Below are 22187 nucleotides of genomic sequence, written 5' to 3'. Positions count from 1 at the left end.
CTTCTCCATCTTACAGTCCTCCCTTCACCTGATTGGCTTGTCATCCTAATTTAGCTGCACCTTCCTCCAGGAAATCTTCCTTGGTTGAGTACATGTTCCTTTGGCTTCTGGCTTCTACTGAGGAAGTGCTAATCCTCCTTTGAGTACTCAAATGGTTTTCTTTTTTGTTTAACTATAAACTATGTGAGAGCAGGGACCATATCTGTCTTCCTCACCATAGTATCTCCAGAACCTAGAATGATGCCCAGAATGTGATGGACACTTTCATTTTTGAATGAATTTTCCTTTTTTGTTCTTAAATCCTTTTATCTTATACTCACCAATATTCCAAGTGCCATTTTAAAGTTCTTTATGAGGTCAGATTTTAAAGCACAAAGATGAGTAGTTTTATTTTGCTATAATAACTAGGTATTTGGTATGAACTCTAAGTATTTTTTTTTTAATTAGCCAGAAATGATTCTGTGTGTCTGAACCGGTTAAGAGGACTCATCAAAACAGCAAACTGGAAAACAGATGACATTTGACAAACAAACATTGTGAATGGGAGCTGAGTAATGGAGAACAAACCAACACTCAAACTTGTTCTGGAAAAAAAAACCCTGTTGATTTATTATTATTTAGAAAGCACACACAGCAATTTATCGAGAAGAAGGAGAAAAGGCAAAATAAGTGAGCATACAAATTCATTTCAAAAGAACCAGTGGCACTTCCCAAGTAATATCTGTCTCTGTGAGCTTTTTAAAGCTGTTGTATTTCGCATATCTATATGCATACCCAGAGTTATGAATATAGATACAGGGAAACACATCACACACTTGTCAGGAATCTTTCCTCCCCAAAACCTGTAGCGAGCGTATCGTTTTCCTTCCTGAAAGCTGCCTGCAGGTGTTTTCTTGGATCACGCCACAGTCTCTTTCCTCTGAGTTCGTCTCTGATGACAAGTAAGGATACTTGTGAAGGGAGATTTCCCCTTAGTTCTTGACTTTTTCTTTAGCTTTTTCTGATTTTTGAGTGAGATTCCCAGTTCTTCCATGATGGCATTGAAAGAGAGACACTAGAGAACATGAAATAATAGAGCATCAGTTTAACCTAACTAGCTGCCCCCTCCACTGATCTGTCTCTCACCAATACAAGATATTGGTCTAAGGTAACTCTGCCACACTGTAAATTCCCGGCCAGTTCCCACACCTCCTCCTCCACCCACTGGCCATTCGCCTTTTCTACTTGGGGAAACGGAGGCAGCAAGCTAGCTGGGTAGACTTTGGGGTTTCATTCACAAGATGCAGTAGTACAAAACTACCCAGTTAGGCTCTCGAAATAGACAACTTACCTTTGCCGAGACACCAAAATAGAGTTAAGTTAAGTCATTTCCCCCATTGAGATGATCCAAACATTGATAGGTTTATCAAGGCATACAGGACACTTCAGTAATGCTATAGAAAATGAACAAACCTTCTCTACACCAAGGCTTTGTTTTTTTCTCCCATGAAACCTTACTTTGTTCCTAAAATAAAATCTAATTCTTGATGACTTTCCTTTCTGATAAAAAAAAAGAAAAAAAAACAATTTTAAATTGTATATTTTCTCCAAAAAACAGAGATCTGGCAGCAGCAATGATGCAGCTGTGGTTGAAATGAAAATAATATGGTACCGAACCGCACAGCAAAGATGATGGCATAATACGAAGAGAAAATGGAGTGATGATCATGAAACGTCACGTGAGTGCAGATGGCATATATATGTACGTATCGATTACAATTCCACTGTTATGTATTCGCATGCACAGTGTACAATGGTGTAATCAAACATAATTTGCTACCGTTTTTTTCCAGCCAATATCAGATCTTTGAGTGACACATTCCTGCTAATAGAGATTTCCATAACTTAGTATTGTTCTTGATGAGGTAACCCTTAAAACACCCTTAAAATCCCCAAGCCTCTGGTAAGGTGTATGCAAGTGCAAGCATGGGACTCGTTTGTCACGAACCCACAAAACGGATGGGTTGAAAGTCATATGACCACGTGCCCCCCAATGATTTCTCTAGGCTGTGAGCTTCTGACAGGAAGGAAACTGGTGTTTCCTGTGTTCAAAGTAGGAAATGTCTCCTCCGGTCCTTGCGTATCAACGCGCAACATGTATTTTTGAAAATTTACACTCCAGTTTTGTTCCACAAAAAAGTTGATGTCGTTTAAATAAGCAATAGTTTTAATTTGTCTACTTGATTTGAAAGCTAGACAGATACATTTGGTTCCTAGATATACATTGCTGGCCTACCAGATGTACACCTCTGAAAAAGTAGTAGTTTTTGTGACTTCTTGTCTCTTTTGCACGTGTTTATAGACTTTGAGTTTCATTTTCATTTTCATATGGCACTAAGAATTCATGTCATTCGTGTTCATTTTCTTTCAAATCATAAGCTGTGGCTTCAGTGAATTGAGAGGGGGATCATGCCACCCAAAGAAAAACTTCAGAAATGTTTTCTATGAATTATACTTACAAAAAGTGTTATAGCACGTATGTCACAACTGAAATTTAATGTTTTTTGATAGCATTTTGTGATGTGAAATTTTTCTGTTGCTACCAGACGAACTGCATATTTTATAGTGCCATATGACACCTGGTATTGTATAGGGGTCTTGAAAATTTTGCTCAGAGAGATATTTCAATGGAAGAAGTGTTTTTGTTTTTTGGGTTTGTTTCGTTTTGTTTTGCATTTTGCACAGGACATTTCTAATTTCAGGAAGATCATTAAAATGGAAGGAAGAGAGGGAAAGAAGGAGGAAGTGCAAAGGACTTTATACATACTATTACAAACAAATCTTACAGCAACCTTATAAGGAAGGAATTCTTATGCCCATTATATAGATGGGGAAATTTACTATAGGAAATGTTAAGTAATTTGCCCAGGAAATGTGGTTCATAAGAGCTTGCATTTGAACTCAGTCTATCTTATTTCAAAGACTCAACTGCCTTCACTTGACATCAACGCCTTTTTTTTTTTTTTACTTAACTACTATAAAGAGCTTTTGTAGATTCTTTTCTCATAAATGCATGTTAAGAAATTGCAATATTTCTGTTTTACTTGAAGTCTGAAACATTTGAGTTTAGACATTTCTCTTCATTTTGCACTGAAACCACCAAAGTCTCCAGGTGTGGCTCACAACGAGGAAAGAACTTGATGAAACTCTCTCTTTCCTGTATTGGGTAGAGGGGTAACCACAGTTCTTGTCTTGAAAATATGTTTTAATTATGTTTCTCTTTAAAACACAATCTTCCTTCCACTTTTGTATTGCCTTAAAATGCAACAAATGTCTATTCCTTTCATTAACCCTAGGTATTTATTTTTTGCTGCCCTCATGAAAGTAAAAATATATACAGTTTTATGAGTGGTCTGGTTTCTCTGTCTTTGGTCACAAATGATGATTTCTTTTTGATTCTCACTTTGTCTCCAACTGTCAAAAAGAAAATGGCAAGATATTGGGACTGACCTTTCTCCTTCCAAGTTTTTGCTGTAGTCATAAGGAAAGATGACCTTTAAGGTCCCTACCAGCCATGAGCTCAAGAAAACCATACACTCTTGTATCCACAGGAAATGAAAATGTGAAGGTCATCTCTCAGCACAGAGGGGCCTGGGAGGGTTTCCTATTCATTCATTGATTTGTCTTTCACAATCTCAGAATTAAAGATATAGATAGATAGAGAGAGAGAGAGAGAAAGAGAGAGAGAGAGAGAGATAAATTGAGCGTCTGAATTAGGATAAAAATCTAAGTAGCTTTCCAAAGCTTCTATTTCTGGACTTGGTTTTTATGAACTCCCTTGTATCTGCAGAGCCGTAGAAAAATTATGGTTAAGCACAGACGTTTAAATTTCTAAACTAATTTCATTAGAAAGTATCAGACATGTTGATGACCATCTACCACCTTGCTCAGGAGGCAGGGACATTAGGGGTAGGATGAATACCCCAGCAGAATCCTCTGGTGTTTGACAGACTGGAAATTAGCCTGTAGTATGTAGCCGGGGTCCTCCTATTTTTCTCTGGTGGATGGAAATCATGTTTTCAATGGATCTACATATATGACCATGAATCATACTTGTGAGTTGACCCCTGGTCTCAGAATGCTGGAAGTGAAATTTCAGCTGTGCTGCCTAGTAGCTGGATTATACTGGGCAAGATGTTTCTTTTCTCTTTGATTCAGCTTCTTTATCTATACAATGGAAACAATAGTAGAATCCTTTTCATAAGAGTTATTTTGTGAACCATTGAGCGGGTACATGTAAAACAGCACAATGCCTGACCCATGGTAAGTTTCTCTATTTCTTTAAAATAACATGGTATAGGGGCGCCTGGGTGGCTCAGTCGGTTAAGCGGCCGACTTCGGCTCAGGTCATGATCTTGCGGTTCGTGAGTTCAAGCCCGCGTCGGTCTCTGTGCTGCCTGGAGCCTGCTTCGGATTCTGTCTGTCTGTCTCTCTTTCTCTCTCAAAAATAAACAAACATTAAAAAAATAAAAAAATAAAATAACATTGTATAGGGGCACCTGGGTGGTTCAGTCATGTAAGTGTCTGACTCTTGGTTTCAGGATATGATCTCATGATTTCATGAGTTTGAGCCCCAAATTGGGCTCTATGCTGGCAGCACGGAATCTGCTTGGGATTCTTTCTCTCCCTCTCTCTCTGTCCTTCCCCCACTCACACTGTCTCTCTCTCTCTCTCTCAGAATAAATAAACATAAAAAAATAACATTGTATATATCACTGAAAATAGTTTAAGTCTATGAAACTTACTGATATGTATTTTGGTGGTTTTTTTTTTTTTTTTTTTTTGGATGGAAGGAAGGGAGGAACAGTGAAAAGTTGATGATCCTTTAATATTGTCTGTTGTATGCCCTTCTATGTACCAATTCTTTGTTTCCACCAGTGTTTTGTTAAAGTACGTTCTATACATGTTTAATACATAGATTTTTCAATGCTTATTTTATTTGTTTCAGCCAGCTCATAACACGTTTTCGTGTTTATGCAGTAATAAGATTTACGATAGCTTGTGTCTTGCCTCTGAAGGATAGGTGCTCAAGCATGAGAAAGAAATGAAAATTAGCCACAGCTCTTTGCCATTTAAAAAAAAACTTATCTCTACGCATCTGAACCCATTTACTGTGAATTGCTATGATGATAAGTTTGATAGGAAAATTCACTTATGAATGGATTTATAGTAATAAACTGTGTTAGTGTCATTTACGCCGTTCTGAACAGTGTCCAAAGATAAAGTGATGTGTGTGTGCAGGGATCGCATGTGTGTGCGTGTGCGTGCTTGTGTGCATGCACCTACATGTGCATGTGACTTCTCTTGCAGAGGAAAGGAAAGTGAGAAACAAGTTCATCTACTAGAAACCATGAGTGAAACTTCAGCTAGCACTGTATTCTCCTGGTTTTAGAAGGAGAAGGATTTCCCTTTCTTTCTTTCTTTCTTTCTTTCTTTCTTTCTTTCTTTGTTTTAATGTTTATTTTTGAGAGAGAGAGAGAGAGAGCGCGCACGTGAGCACATGCATGAGCAGGGGAGGGGCAGAGAGAGAGGGAGACACAGAATCCAAAGCAGGCTCTGGGCTCTGAGCTGTCAGCACAGAGCCCAACGCGGGGCTCAAACCCACAAACTGTGAGATCATGACCTGAGCTGAAGTCAGATGTTTAACCATCTGAGCCACCCAGGCACCCCTGATTTGCTTAGTTCTTTTGCAGAAAACCATTCCTCTTCTCCATTCCTTTTGTGCCTGTAGTGTGACCCTAGTGAGCCCCCCTGTCCTCTTTTCCTGCCTTCTTTTGCTTTCTTTTACCTTCCTCTTTGTCTTGATTTTTTTTTTTTTTTAATAATTGCTGACATCATGGCACCTCCTTTGGATTAATCCTTAATATTTGGTTTCTTGGTACTAGTGTGAACCTGAACATAAATTATTCTTCTCCTGACACCTTTATCCTTCTATTGCAAATATTCCCCTGGAAGGGATGGGAGAAGTTAAATGAATTCTTGTTTTGTACCTAAAATTACCTGCCCCCCCCGAGTCTAGGGGTGGGGAGTGATTTCCTTTACGTTATAGGAAGAACTGTGTGCTGAAATTTGATTTGGGTTTACAATATTGAAAGGACCAAGGCTAAGCTGTCTGGTATTGGCTTTCATACTGGTTGCAAATGTGGCATCAGATTGTGACTATCAGACTGATTTCTCTTGTATATTTAATATTTATGCATTCCATGCTTTATTCATTGGTACATTTAGAAGAACTTGGGGTGAATACCTTTATACCTTACATTTTGTACAGGTTTCTCTCTTTATTATGCTCTTTGTTTAAAGACACTTGAAGTGGTCTGTGACATTGTCTAATAAATTTTCACATTATGTGTTGAAGAAAGATACAGATAATATTTGTGTCATTTTATAAATGTAAAAGCTTTCATTTTATATAGATATGCTTTAACTTGAAAGCAAGCTCTAACTTGAAGCCTTTTTTGTAAAGACTATTTTTAGTAAAATAGACTGAATTTTAACATAGAAATCAAGGAATGGGTTACTGAGAAATGATGAGATTATCATTGCTGTTATGTTCTTGGTTTGGTTGAATTACTATCATAGTCTGGAGGCAGTGTCTCAATGATTTTTTTTTTTTTTTTCTTTTTAACGAGATGGTCTAAGTATTCACATCCTTAACATTTTTAAACTGTGAGATTCCATACGGGAACAAACCTAAAATGTTCAAAATGTCAGGAAACTTTTTAAGGAATAAGAACAGAATCCTATTCATACATTTGCTACCTTAAGACTTTGGAAAGTCTGGTCACCTCTCTGCATAAGTGTTTTATGTCTTCACAGGATAATTGATGATCTAAGAGCAGAGATCAAGCTTCAGTGATCCCCCACTAATTATGTTAAGGAAGGAGGAGGGAGATTGTTAGAGTAGTTATGTGTATACCATTTTGTGTGAAATTCTTGCATTCCAAAACTCAGAATTTGGCTACCATTTGCTCTGGTTTTATCGGTTTTCTGGGTTCATTCAGAATTCCTGGGCCATCTCTCATGCAGCCATCCTTGGATTAAAAAGTATATATATATCTGAGAGGTTGGGAGTCAGCCATCATACTAGCTTCGAGAATAGTGATTATGATTAATTGTGCCTGAAAGCTAATGAGGAAGCCGATTCTCATCTCCTGAATCTGTGCCAAAAATTTCTGGATGGAGGAAATCTAGACATTGGCCTAAAACTTAAAAGTGTGGTCTGCTATCCCCACCTGTCACCCAGAAGCCACTCCTTACCCAGCTAATTTTCAACTGGCTCTTCACTCCTACATTTTCCCTGGGGCTACAGTATATCAACCCCACTACCTTATTTTCCTATCTCTCTTTTTTTTTTTTTTAAATTTTTAATCTTTATTTAGTTTTGAGAGAGAGAACCAGCAGGGGAGCAACAGAGAGAGAGGGAGACGCAGAATCCGAAGCAGGTTCTAGGCTCTGAACTGTCAGCTCAGAGCCCGACATGGGGCTCAAACTCACGAACTGTGATCATGACCTGAGCCGTAGTCAAAATCCCAACTGACTTAGCCAGCTAGGCGCCCCTCCTGGCTCATTTTAATGTCATGTTTTCACCATCTCTGTCCTTTTCCTTCTCGTCTCCTCCATTTTACTTTTTTTGCCCCCACACTTGAGACTTGGTGCCAACATTTTTGCTGTCTCAGATCCTAGATGTAAGCCGATTCCCTGCATGAAAACATATCCCAGAATTCTCTGTTTTCCAATCCGAGTTCCTTCAAACCATAAACATACACCTATGGGGGACACAAGGTTAGTCAATGACACTAGATACATGAGGATCATCTTTCTAGGGTTCATTTTTGTTTAAAGATTTTATTTAGAAAACTTTTCTTCCATTAGAATAAGTGTAAATAAGTCTATTGTAGAATGGATATATATATATATATATATATGTATATATATATGGATATATATATATGGATATATAATATGTATATTATTATATATATAATTTATTTATTTTTAAGAATTCTTTAAGAAATTTTTCACTATGGGTGGCTGCCCAAGACTCTACAAAATTCTTGGGGGTATTAGTTTGTTCTCCTCTAACATTAGGAATAATTTCATAGAAAACTTTGAAAAGTGAGGTTAACACTGAAGCAATGTTCCATTTTGATATTAATCCGTGTACTTTACCAAATCTTCTGAATCTGAACCCTTTTTCTCACTTTTAAAGTTATAGCAAGAGCTTTTGTATGCATTGCCCTCAGGGTAGGGATGACATAGAAAGAGGAAAAAAAGTAAAATTTGCAGCTTTGAGTTCTTAAATAGATTTTTGTGGATCTATAGAAGCCACTGCAGTCTTTGAAGCTATTAATTACAACAGCTAGGTGTTTGAAAGAAGGAAAAAGAAGGCACTTTGAATTGTAAAAGTTTGTCTTCGAGCCTTCAGGGCCCAGCCCCTGAGATTGTGGCTGGGGTATGAAGCTAGGACTGTTCTGTGTTTATTTTCAAGGAGAATCATCCAGCCAGGGGCTAGGACAGCCTAGATGCTGAGGAATACCAGAGAAGGGGCCCTTCACTTGCAACTTTTGGGGTCAAACTCTCATGGGGTGAGATAAGGCAAATAGATGTGGGGACAGCTTAATAGATGAAGGGACCTGAAAACACAAGGAAATCATGCCAACTTTCTGTCCCATATTCAGAGGAAGCAGTCACTGAGTGCAGAAATATCATCAGAGCTGATCATCAGGCTGGTTGGAGACCGTCTCCCATGACCTCTGAAGTGTGCTCAAGAGCAGCGAGACTTTCCCCTGCTCCAGGAGGGCATGAAAGTTGCTGATGAGTTTGGAGAGATGGCTGCAGAGTGTCCCCCCCCAAGCGTTATGACTAGACAGCTGCAAGTTGTTTCTGCCGTAAGGATAAGCTTCAGGTGGGCTGGACATATCTGAGATGAGCAACCCTCCTTGCTTAAAAATGGCAGAGATGTGGGTTTGTATGCCAATCCAAGGTACCCACAGTGCCTTTCTCCTATCTGGAGTCACCATCAGAGGCCACCATGACTTTCTTCTCTGGCCTTCTGGCTTCTCTCTGGCTTCCCTACGTCTCCCAAGTCTGCCTCAGCCCCTTGTGCAAGCTTGGGGCCTACACACTTCCTCTGTTATTGGCCTCATGTGTACCTGAGCAGGCCTCCATGCTGAACTTGAGATGATACTATGAGGACTGACTTTCCATTACCACATGGAGAAGAGGGCCTGTCCTTTCTGCAACTCAGAGGCTGAGTTAGGGCCATAAATATATAATTCCAAGAAATTCTTTGCATGCCCCTTCTCATATAGAGAATGGCCTTGGCCTTGAGGTAGATTGAACCTGATGGAGGGTTTTAGTGTCCACAGTGTATATGTGCACAACCGTGGAGTCCTTGCGGTACTAGCTTATGCCCACATGTAGTGGACATACATTTTTCTCAAGCTATAAACTTAGGTGTGCAAGAAAACCATGTGATGCCGTAAAAAAATAAGAACAGATCCCACCTTACCTTAGAGGTTCCCATCCACTAGTAGATGTTGTCAACTCAATGTAACTCACTCATTGTTTAAAACTGAGTTTCTTTTGGTTAATGGCTCAGTTAATATGAACCTCTCTCCTCCTCCCTTCTTCTTCTCTTCTTTCCCAGGTGCATCTGGGCTTAGGAAAATTTAATAGAGGGTCTGGGCATTGGTGATGGTGGGAGCAGCTGATCCATGGCCATACTACATTCTTTGGCTTCCACTGGGGTTGGATGCTAGGAGGCCATCAGTGCTGCACTTTCTCTGCTGAGTCCTCTAAGTGCTTGTGGCCCCACTATGGCCTCCATGTCAGGTCTACACATTGAGTCTTTTTCCACTCCAACCTCAACCTTTCAATCCACTGATTCAGCCCTTCTGCAAGGCTCTTCATTGAGAAGTGCCATGGAGTTTTCACTGTTTTCCCTGAGATGCTCTGGGACTGAGCAGGACTCTACGAAGCTATTCATAGGTTCATGACCTAGATATTGTTATTGCACCATTCTGGAAACAATTGGATGTAAGATTTTTCTCAAGTTTTCCCATCTCCTGGGCTACACCCTGTAAACTCCAATATGGCATTTTCTGTTCAAGATCTCCCAGAACTTTTCTGAGGTTTCTATTTTCCTGTCCTCAAGTTGGGACTTGGCTCATGGATGGCCATGAAGCCTTCTCTCAGGGATTCCAGTACCACTAAGATTTAATGACTTCCCTCCCATTCTTCCCTTCTTTCCTAGTGGTCAAAAGCTGGTCAGGGATAGGATCATGAGGGAAGAAATCATTATTTTGTATATTTCCACAACCTTGGGCCTCTGGGTTTTGGCTCTTGTTAATTACAGATAAGCTTTTCCAATAACAACTAATCTATTCAACAAAACACCTGGTTCTTGAGACTGAAAGCCATGGTTTCCAAGATTTTTGTCTATACTACAAATTTTTAAAGTCTACTTAAAACTCAAAAGCTAAGAGTCTGATTCATCTCTGGCTTGGAAGCTGTACAGATAAAAACATTGATGCTTAAGGGTGGAGGGGGATAGGGGTAAAAACAATAGAAAATAAAAGCACATCAACCTTTTTCTTTGTTTCCCTTTGTCTTTCTTTAACAGAATTACTGAAGTTCCATTTACAGAATAGGTTTCCCCATCTCCTCTCTTGAATTGTGACTGAGAATATAACCCATTCCATAGCTATGAATAACTTCTAGCTATGTCTTGTTTTGCTTGTTGGTTTGTTTTATTTTGTTTTCTTTCTTTCTCTTTCTTTCTTTCTTTCACCTACTCTGTAGGCTCATCAAAGTCAAGAATGAGTCCACTTTTGTAGCCTTTCCTGTGTTTGTAACACTTTGCTTATGACTGGATGAGAAACTTTTCACTCTTTGATGCCATGATGGCCGGTTTTCTCTTTATCCAGAGTAGACCATTTCATCCTGCAGCACTGGCAGGAAAAGGTAATTCTGTTTATGACAATAAAAATTTAGTATGTTTAAGGTAACTGCACAATCATATTTATATTTGTATTTGGTATTTGGTCAAGGTTTTTTTTGTTGTTGTTGTTTGGTCCTGCTTCTTTTTATTTCCTTCCCACTTTCTATCAAACTTAAAAGAATACTGTGATTGCAGAGAACTTTAAATATCACCACTTCAGGGCTCCTGGGTGACTCAGTCAGTTAAGTGTCTGACTCTTGATTTTGGCTCAGGTCATGATCTCATGGTTTGTGGGTTTCAGCCCCACATCGAGCTCTGTGCTGACGAGGAGCCTGCTTGGGATTCTCTCTCTCTCTCCCCCTCTCTCTGCCCCTCCCCTGCTTGCTGTCTCTGTTTCTTTCTCAAAATAAATAGATAAACTTAAAAAAAAAAAGAAAAAAATGTCATCCCTTCGTGTCACAGCTGGGGAGACTGAGAATAAGAGAGGGACAACGACTTGCCCAAAGTCACATAGCTATTCAGTAGCAGTACAGGGACCTGAACTCTTGGCTTGTGACTCCCAAGTCATGTTTTCGTTGAATCATTTACACCTTTCAGAATTTGTTTGGTTTTAAGACACTGCCACTGTACACTGGAAAAGTTATTTCTAAATGGATGTTAATTGCTTCCTGGCCTCTCTGTGAATTGATGAATGTTTGGGTTTCCAGGCAAAGGAAAACCTCTTTGTACAATTACAGAAATAACCTGATTGAGATTTCTCCAAATGACTTGCTAAATAAAGTGATCTGACTACAGAAGAAATGAATGAGAACGTGTGGAAGCATCTGATAATGTGCCAACTGATACTTAGGACTTAAGATAATTGCATATCGGGGTGCCTGGGTGGCTCAGTCAGTTTAAGCGTCCGACTTTGTCTCAGTCAGGATCGCACAGTTCATGAGTTCGAGCCCCACAACGGGCTCTGTGCTGACAGCTCAGTGTCGGGAGCCTGCTTTGGATTCTGTGTCTCCCTCTCACTCTCTGCCCCTCTCCTACTTGCACCCTGTGTTTCTCTGTCTCCCAAAAATAAATACACATTAAAAAAATTTTTTTTAAAAGATAATTGCATATTAGGGTAGGTTACCTGGGGACAGTAGTTTCTTAGTTCCTACGGTTGGTAAGGACTAACGTGATCAGGGCAACAACCTTTTTTTGAAATGGAAAAATCTGAATATTTGAAGTCTAAACACTTCAGTTAAAAATTGGACAGAAAGAAAATCCTGGTTTTGCTAACTTAAGCTTAGTAGATAAAGGAGCGACAGTAACTCCATTCCATCACTCAGGTCCTACTCATGCTTTTTGTGTGTTTCTGGGTGTATATGCTGAAGCACGGAGACACGGTGGGGTTGTGCAATTTGGCCAATTAGCCCCATTTGGGTTGATGACTGCAAAGTTCAGATTTTGTAGCGGGTGTAACCACATAGAACATTTGGGCTTTTATCACCAAAACGTTCTCATCTGTGTAAGTAGAATTTTTTTGAAAATTTAAGGGAGAATCCCATTTTCCATGATATCAGTCTCTACGGAGAGGATTTTGAAAGCAAAAATGATTTTAATATGCCTGTGCATCTGGACATAAAATTCCATAACTGCGGGAAGCATAATGAGATGGTTCCTAAAGGCAAGTTAAAACTGCAGCATCAAGCAGAAATTGTTCATTATCTATAAGAGTTAATTAATAATGCCATTTGGCACAGTCAGATGTGCAGAAAATAGTCCGAGAAGTAGGAATGCCTTGCTTTCCTTTTGCTTTTCAAGGCTGTTCAGGCTACTTTTAAATTGCTTACTGGGAAATAGACCTTATAGTATAAAGGGTCATGGGCTTGGAAACTAATTGGGATTCATTGTTTTGCTGCTTTGCCATAGATGGCTCATATAGAACATAATATAATGCTAGTCAAATGTAATGAGGTATTTGGAAATATTTTTTTTTGGGGGGATAGGTTTATAACTATATAATCCAGCTGATTTTCCTAAGGGCATGATCTCTACCCACCATGTGTCCTCAGGTAGTTGCAGTTTTTCTGGAAAAACTCTAAAATAATTCAACTTCTAATTTTAGTCTAAGACAAAATAAACTTTATTTTTTTCCTTATTGCATTGGATTATAAACAGGCTTGTCAGGAATTGGATTAGACAGTGTTATATGCTCCATAGTTGTCGATGCACTGTTCAATCTTTTCAAACACCTCTCTGCTCTCTTGCTAACTTTAAACAGTATTCCTCAAAGTATAAGCCACAGATAACCTGCCAATGTTAATAAAATCTCACCCTCACCACTTGAAGTCAAATTGCTGTGTTCCATCTAGCTTTAAAGAAAACTCATGCTTACCAAAGTTTTAAAGTAAAACAGCTGTATTTAAGATTGTTGGGGGAAAAAAAGCTCATGTAAGGAAAGGTATTTTTAAAAAATCCCTTGTACTAAAAAAACTCATGTACATGACCTAATTTTGGAGAAAACTGCTATATTGAAGCTATTTTTTTTTATGGAAACTAATGTCTACAACTAATTTTAAGCATTCGCTTTCAGATTTTGTTAAAAAGTCACCAATTCCTGGATTACACTCACTGAGAAGCAATCTATGGAGGTAAAACCTATAATCCATATTTTAAATAATTTCCCCGGTTGATTCTGAGGCACACCAAAGTTCTGAGAACTAATGGCAAAAAAAAAACAGAGTTTGGAATTTTTTCTTTCATGTTCAAGGTTCTTTTTTTCTAAATTTCACTTAAAATGCAATGGCCCCTGTTGGAGTCACTGTGGTTTCAGCAGTCATTTACTTGATGTCAAGAATTGGTTGTCTAGGGCATGTATAAAAAGAAAAAGAAGTGTAAGGAGCCTTGGTTTCTGAAATGAATAGAAGTTCTTCACGGGAAAAAAGGGCACAGAGACCAATTAAACTACCTATTTGATCATTTTGAGTAGGTCTAGCAACTATAACTAAACATGAAGGTCATCAATTGAATATAATGAAATTTTTATCTCAAAGATGTGCAGTTTCTTTTTGAACTCTTTTTATAAAGGGTTTATTGAATATTGAATGCCAAATATGTGAGTATATCTTGGCTTAGAATTAGTGGTTGTACCTCTGGAATCAATCAACAGACATCAATGAATTATTGAATGCTGATTACACACATAAGATTATGCTTTAGATCACTACTGCACAGTAAAATCAACTGACTACCTTAAAAAACTATTGTCCTACCCTCCTTCCAGACTAATCAAATTAGAATTTCTAGAGATGAGGTTCATGACTTCTACTGGATCCTCATGTGTTGCCAGTTTGGGTCCTTCCCTGGGGTGCAATGAACTTGTCCTTGATTTTTAATGATTGTGTGAGGGAAAGTGGTTTTAGAGAGAGAGTTTGAACCTGTAAATTGGAAAACCTCTTTTCCAGACAGACTGTGTATTAAGATGCATGATAAATTGTACTTACTGGCCACATGACCAGATAGCAATACCTAATTTCTCTATAAGGAGCTAATATCTGTTAACCAATATCTGTTAACAGAATTCTTATAAATGATCTTATTTTCGATACCATTATAGAATTTCATTTAATTCTCAAAGAAAATATAGGTCAACAAATTATCTTATTTTACAAATGAGGAAACTAGGGCTCAGAGAATTTAAAACTACTCCCAGTCATCAATACCATTGTTTACTGAATGGCAACGATGTGCCAGGCATGGTTAATGTGTTTTGTACAATAACACTGGATGAGGTACATATCATCAAGCCAGCATTCCCTGAGTATGATCTGTAGAACAATGGTCTCTCAAGATACTTCAGGGGAAAAACAGATTCTGCTATGTAATAAGTTTGGGAAATACTGAATGCTTTCCAATCTTGTTGAAAATTCCCAATGCATCATAACATGTTAAAAACACTGAGATATCATGCCGTAAAGAAAGTTTAGAGTAGTGTTCCATGGGTTCCTTGACCAGAAAATCTAATTTGAATAACACTTGTCAATGGTACCTTATGACCAAGAAATTATGTCCTAATATTACCTACTAAGAAACTAAGGCTCTGAGAAATGTAGTCACTTGTCTGCTGTGATTCAGCATGTGGCTGTACTAGAACCTGCACCTAAGTTTGGTTGATTTTGAAAATTCTCCTATAATTCTAAATTCTAGGACTCCAGGCTGCTGACTGCTTATTTCTCTGTTAGTAAAGCTGAAATAAAATTGTTGAATGGATTAAATGTAATGCTGTATCATTTCAAAACATTTTGAAAACTGTAAAATAAGATATAAATATCAGAAATAGGTAGTATACAGCTTAAAGTGGCACACAACTATTAAGTTTACCCAAACTCTGAATTACACTTTCAAAGGAGAGTCTTTGTAGAAAAGCAGATTTTGTTATCGCTAACCCCTTGATCATCTCAACTTCATCAATCACCCTTGAACTTTTTTGGTAGCATCTTTGATTTATTAAATAGTCCTTGGGAAGATAAACTCATGTAATTTGTGGTTTCCACATACAGAATCAATTAATTCTGAATACTAAAATACCCCAATGTTTGCCTCTATTGATTATGAAGATGTAAACTCTGACCCAGGACAAAGTGTGCTGCTTTCACTTTAATAACAGTAGATAAATGTTAGTGTAATTTAGAGATATTTTCTTAAAAGCACATTTATTTAAAGAAGAAAGCAAGACTGAGAAAATCAGGGCAGGAGTCAACTTTCCTATACATGCGTTACTGGAGAAATATAGTTTTGACTGGAGGGACCTGTGGTTCAAAAATTGGAACCCATTTAAAGCTAAGCAAAGAGAAGGCAAAATGCTACATGATTGCACAGATGGCTTATCTTTAATTCTGAGAAATATGTTTTGGGGCTAACTTCACATGTCAAAGGTAATCCCATTAAGGAGAACAAAGACCAACTGATCCCATGCTGGGGGAAGATGAAAGGCATCCTCAATTCCCCTACGCACTGTGAAGAGGAAAAGAAGCTCAGAGGGCAGGCAGACATCCTCCATCACAACAAATTAAGTATGCAGTTGGTTTCTTATGTCACCAAGCTGAGTTAGAGTGGGAATTATTTACAGCATTTTGAATGCAGGTGGAAAATAAATCTAGAGATCTGTAACTAATGTGTATGGAAATTCTTTCCTCTATTTATTTTCTCCTCCTTGCCCTTCTCCCTAATATACTTGGAGTGAATTGATAATGACAAAGCATCCGAAGAAATGATTGTGAAAGTGTTAATGCTCAGAAAAGATTGTGAGGAGAACAACCACTCTATGCTGGGTGAGTAGGAAAGGAATAAAATTACATCTTGTGAAAAGATGTTCGTCAATGCATAGTGAAAGTGAGTCAGTGGAAAATAGAAGATGCTATGTGTTAGTTCCTAGTTTAGGAGTTTGTCTGGAGCTTGCAAGAAATAGTCTGCAGCATGAAAAAAACCACAGTTCCTTGGAGACTCTGAACATACTATGATCTGAACCTACAGAGGGTTGTCAGGTAAATGTTACGAGAGAGCTTGATGTTAATGAATTTCGACCCAAGAATCATTTTCGACTGAGTTGTGCCTTTCTGAGTGAAGTTCAGCGTAGCTAATGCTCTTCTGTGACGCCAGAGGGTTCAAGTTTAGTTTCCATTTTCTGGATCACGTTTTTCAATTTTTAAAATATAAGACACCTTGAGTCTTTGTGTAAATAATACATTTTAAATAGTGGAATCAATTTGAGTTGAACGTCAACATTGTCATGGACTTACTACCAAAAGTTAGGGTTTCGGGTAGTTTGAATATGTGGATCTACATAGAACAGAAGGGACAGGGAGAGGGAAAACAGGAGTTTAAAAAAAAAAAAGAAAAAAAAAGGCCCACAAAGATAAAAAGAATTCCACCATACTAGCATTTTGTTTTTATGCTTTGCACTGTTGAAAATCTACATCTACTTTTTCATGAAGAAAGACTTGCTTATTTTTAACACATAAATATAGAACTAAGATAACCGTTGTCTTGATGGTATAGCAGATTCTGGAAAATACACATATATTGAAGTTTATATGCCCCTAATACACCTCGGTTTCAACACAGAATGTGCATCTGTTTTCAGTGCATTGAATTCAATGTCTAGAGTCCATGAGTTTTGCTACCTTGAAAGGATAAAGAATTATGGCTATTTATGCTTAAAAGATACAGATATCATCAACAATACCAATTAGCAGAAACAATTTCTACTGGGCACACTTTTTTTTTTAACTGATTACACAGTGTGAACTGAGGACTGTGTCCGAATCCCTCTCTCCTCTCGAATTAATTTGCCACATTCTAAATCCGTAGATAAAGTGGTTCCAGAAGTGGAGTTGGTTGGATGGGTTTGTTTACACTTCAGTCCATAAAAGAAACAAAAAGCCTTGCATGCAAAAAGAAATGAGAAAAAAATATAGAAAAAAATGAATAAATCAGAAGCAAAAATGAATGTTTAAATGAAAATTTAAATCAAATGAAGCTGGCAATTATGAGAAGCACATTAAAAGCATAACATATACAAGCTTTTATTTTTCAAATTAGTTGCATAAAACAAGACACCTCAAGAGCAAATTGAAAGTTAAAAAAAGCAGAACAGTCCATTTTCCCTTTTAAGTAAAGATAGTTTTCTCTAAAAAAATCTAAAAAAGGGGTGTTTAATGTTCTCACAATTGCCTTGTAATTTTGGGAAAATTATCATGATAAAACCAAGTTATAATCAATCATCCCCAGCTTTGGGAGCTTAAAGAGAGTTTCCACTTAAAGGAGGTGGGACTGGTGTGAAATTATTAATCAGAACTGGCTACATAATTTGTGGGGCCCAATACAAAGGGAAAATGTGGAACCCCTTGTTTAAAAATGATTAGTAATTTCAAGACAGTGACAGCTGAGCATTAAACTAGCCATGTTATTAATAGTTTATAGTCTCAAAATTCTAACAATAATTTTAAATTGAATGGGTGGTCTAATGCACTATGATGGGCATGAGGTTTGTACTTTGTTTATTCTAGTATGCTTATGAAAGAATTATCTTTAATATAATCATCTTATACAGAATGGTAGGAGCTCCTGGTGTGATTTCCATCAAAAATAAAAGTGACAGGCAAAAATGGTTGACTGTTGAAATCAACTATGATCCTAAATACAATCTGGAAAAATAAAGTCTCTAATATATTTCATTGTCATTCTGTGTTATTTATCCTATTCCTGACCAAAAAATCCTGATGAATTACCTTTTTATAGATCATGTTTTGGGAGAGGTAAATGCTCAGTTTCAAAATACTGCATTTATATCTTTATGTAAATTGCTTTGCATTCATACATGTGCTCAGCATCCACACTTCCAGAAAGGATGGTAACATTTCTCTCAAAGATCTTTTTATATCTTTTCCAATTTTGGATTTATTTCTTGCCTGCTTTATCGAGGATTTCTATCTTAAGAGCAAATAACTGTTCAAGAAATTAACTGGGTTTGGAATTTCTGCACTGCCGTTCCAAATAGGGCTAATTGGATTTAGTATATAAGGCGCTTCCTTCTTCTCATTAATAAATGATGGCACCGCAGTGCCAGCAGCACCTGGCAGGGATTCAAGAGCTCTTTGCTCTAACTCAGAAATGGCTCTTCTGGGCATCTAATTCAATAGACTGTTACAAAAAGGGCAGACATCTTTAAAACCCCCAAACTTAAGACAGATAACACAAACTAAAAACTACCTAATCCTAGAAAGAGATGACTCACCTGTTCAATATCACTGTTCTTCCGTGATTTGTATATAAATTCTCCAATGGCTACAAATACAGAGAGGACCAGCCCAGCAGCCAGAACAATGAATATGCCCCCAATATTTTCTACTCCCAGAGCACTGGCCTCTTTGCTGTCTTCCTCTGGGCAGCCATTTCCCCGCCACCACTTTTCTTTCATCATATGCAGTTTGCCCTCTTCTTGTAGTTGAAGGATAGCGATAGTGATTTTATCCCGGTAGGGAGAGCCTGTAAGGAATGTCATTTGGATATTGGTCACCAAAGGGTTGAAGATGTCAGGAAGGATTATTGTCTTAAAGGTAACTACTTTATGGCTGTTGGGAAATCCCAATCCACAAATTGATTGGCAAAGGGCACACAAGTTGAATTCTATATTTTGAAAGATCAACATAATTGGAGAATGGATAGCTGACATGCTGAGATTAACTCTTGCCCAGGCTGTCTATTCCTTTTAAACAGGGAAAAGCTGAGCTGGGGATTCTGTGACATACGCTTGCTTCTGGTGAATTTTTCATAAATCTCTCCCCACGTCGGGGGATTTTGTTGTTCAGATTCTATTTTTTCTCAGTTGTTTAATATTGTGACAGTCTGGCTAGATGAACACCTGTACCATCTTGTCTTCTTCCTAGGGCAGCAGCTAGACATTTCCCAGTCTTCCTTACAATTCATTCAGTATGGTGATGTGATCAGTCTCCAGCCATTAGGAGCTGAAGTGACATAGGACTATTTCCAGTCCTATTTCACATTCTCCCAACATGATTCTCTAGTTTCTCTCTCCCTTTCCCCAAATATGCAGTAGGAAGGAAAGGACTTCAAGGCACTAGGGATAGTGGAACCACCAACTGGAAGGAGTTTGGGTCCCAGGATGACTACATGAAGTCTCTCTTTCAGTCCATGTCAGACCATGACAAGCTCAAGAAACATTTACTGTGTAAGCCATTTGAAAATAGCAAATGTTGGTTACAGTAAATAGTCCATACTGACTAATACACTTAGTAATATGCCATTAATATTAGGTTTTGGATACTTCAAAGGTTCTACAAAATTCAGTTAGGTTTGGAAAATTTGCAAGGACTTCATTGATATTTTTTATACTCAAACTTCTAGTAATGTCATCAAACTTTTAATTATGTTGAAAGTACTGGCATCTGTCTGTAGCCATAGCTTGTCCAGTACTGGATTCCTATGCCAATTAATGCAAAGGAAGAGATTAAAAGATGGTAAGATGCATTTACTCAATTTTTCCTTGGATGTTAATAATTTTCGTTAGCATTTCTTCTACTCATTAGGAAGGTAGTACACCTTGGCTCTTTCTGTTTGCAAACTTTAAAGTTCTTTTTTGGTAGAAATTAAAAAAAAAATGCAAAAGATAAAATAGGAAGTAGAAAAATGTGTCATCTTAGAACCAAAAGAGATCTAGAAATCATATAGTCCAGTCCACGTATTTTAGACTCCAAGAAATTTAGGATGTGAACGCATGAGTAAAAGTACTAGTTACTGGCAGAGGCAAGGATTTAACTCATTTCCTCTTACTTCTTACCTAGTGTTATTTCCAGGAAAGCTGTTTTCTCTACTCCACAGCCTGCCCCCCTTCCTGCCTTCAACCTCCACATACACAAACCTTATGTTCCATGGCATATTTTATGTTGGAAAAACAGAAGGTTCACATTGTGGCATTTGTCATTTTTCTTTCTTTCCTCCCAAGACTTCCTAAAGTCATTGTCAGTAGTCAAAATCAAGTTTAAAAGAAGAGCAAAATGTTTTGGAGTTAGATTGTGGCTTGTCAATTAAAAGAATGGATTTTTGGTGAGACAATGGCTCTTGTAAACCAAATTAAAAGATATTGACCGCTTGCTTAAACACCCCCAGAATAATGGTTAGTGTCAAAATTAGCACCATTAACATACCCATAGCATGTGAGCAATTAAGTGAAACCAGGAGAGCTTTGCTTCAATGTATAATAAAATGCTTTGAAGAGCCTAAGAATGATTCTTACGGTAGCAGTTGCCACTGTAATCCTAGCAGTATGCACAGTGGGCCCTCAGTAAATGGTGACTGGTGCTCCCCTTCTGCCTTCAGGCTGCACAGTACCTGAAACATTCAGACAGATGGGGATCGGATCTCCGTTTAAAGTTATTCTCTAAGGAGGGTAATTTCCAGCCTCCTGGTAACCTGTTTAAGCCATAACTGCTCTCATTGTCTTGAAGCTTTATTTCAAATCCCTCAGGAAGCACATTTCCAGAACTTTTGTCCTGAGAGTCTCAAAGAAGCAAAGGCTTCAATCTTGTGTCGTGACTGAGCTGACTTTGCCAATCTTTGACCATGGGAAAGAGTCTGAAGCCTTCAGGGAGTCAGTGAGAGCAAGAACTGAAGTGTGTGGAGAACTTTTTGTATCTGAATATATTTTAGCTTCATTCTTTGTTGTTGTTACTTAAGTGGACTGAGTGACATGAGAAGTGATTCATGACAAGTCACTTGAAAAAGCATATATATATATATACACACACAGATCTTCCCGAATAGCAACTGAGCTTTCTTAAAGAGTCAATTCATCATAGAAGAAGCATCTCACAAATTTATCCAACAGCTGTATTCCCAAGGGATGTATTCTCTCTGAGACCTGCCATCTGTTCCAATTATTCCTTCATTGTTTTTGGTTTAAAAGCCTGACAGGTTTATAACCAATATGAAAAATTCCTGGAGTGTATTTCTCTTTATCTAGGGAGGGGGAAAGGCTCTTCAACTTTGGATCCTGTGTGTCAGAGTATGGGTGAGATTGGCAAAAAGTAGACTGAATTGGAACATTCAAATCTCTATATCATATCATATAAAATACAGTGATACTCATCAGAGGGTCAGCCTCATTTACAGGAGGCCAGAGTAATTTTTAAATTGCTGCATTGATTCAGGACTGTTGCAGAAAGAAGCCCCTTGCTTCCTTTCTATTTGCCCTACCCCCAAATTTTAACCATAGTGTTATATTCTGTTCATTGGAAGAAATGCCCATGAAAAGTCTCATAGTAAAGGACAAATATTCTCAGGAGGAGTGAGACCCATTGTTATTTTCCATCATTATTGCCAGACAGGAAATCTGGTGAGCAAGGCTAGTTGAAAGGTGGTCAGGTGGGCTTATGGGGTGGAAGACAAAATGAGAAAAGTGCAGTTTTCAACTCTACAATTTAATCTAAACATAATTCTAGGTGGAGACCACAATTACTGCTCTGAGAAGATGCAGAATATAATGCAATCAGTCTTAAGGTCTTGATTTGGAGTGATTTGGGCAAAAGCACCCACTCCTCGTGTTTTTGTCTGACTTATGATCCGTTTATCGGCCCATTTACCTGAAGGCAGCAGTTATGGAATATATAAAAATAGCATCTGCCTCACTCTCCCCACCCATGTTATCAAA

The 22187-nt window shown here is 38.0% G+C and overlaps 1 protein-coding gene across 1 annotated transcript in view; it reads right to left on the bottom strand.

The window, feature by feature from the left end:
• Positions 1-437: 437 nt before the first annotated feature.
• Positions 438-22187, bottom strand: part of GRIK1 (glutamate ionotropic receptor kainate type subunit 1) — a 183980-nt gene continuing 162230 nt past the window's right edge. The window contains exons 17-19 of the mRNA XM_049629154.1: positions 18756-19006; positions 1453-1539; positions 438-1054 (exon numbers count right to left, since the gene is read on the bottom strand). Of these exons, the coding sequence (XP_049485111.1) occupies positions 899-1054; positions 1453-1539; positions 18756-19006 (494 nt within the window). The 3' untranslated portion in view covers positions 438-898. The remainder of the gene's footprint in view (positions 1055-1452; positions 1540-18755; positions 19007-22187) is intronic.

Source organism: Panthera uncia, chromosome C2 (assembly GCF_023721935.1).
Source record: "Panthera uncia isolate 11264 chromosome C2, Puncia_PCG_1.0, whole genome shotgun sequence".
NCBI lineage: Eukaryota > Metazoa > Chordata > Mammalia > Carnivora > Felidae > Panthera > Panthera uncia.
The sequence above is the reverse complement of the archived record's forward strand: the minus strand, read 5'-3'. Positions and strand labels throughout refer to the sequence as shown.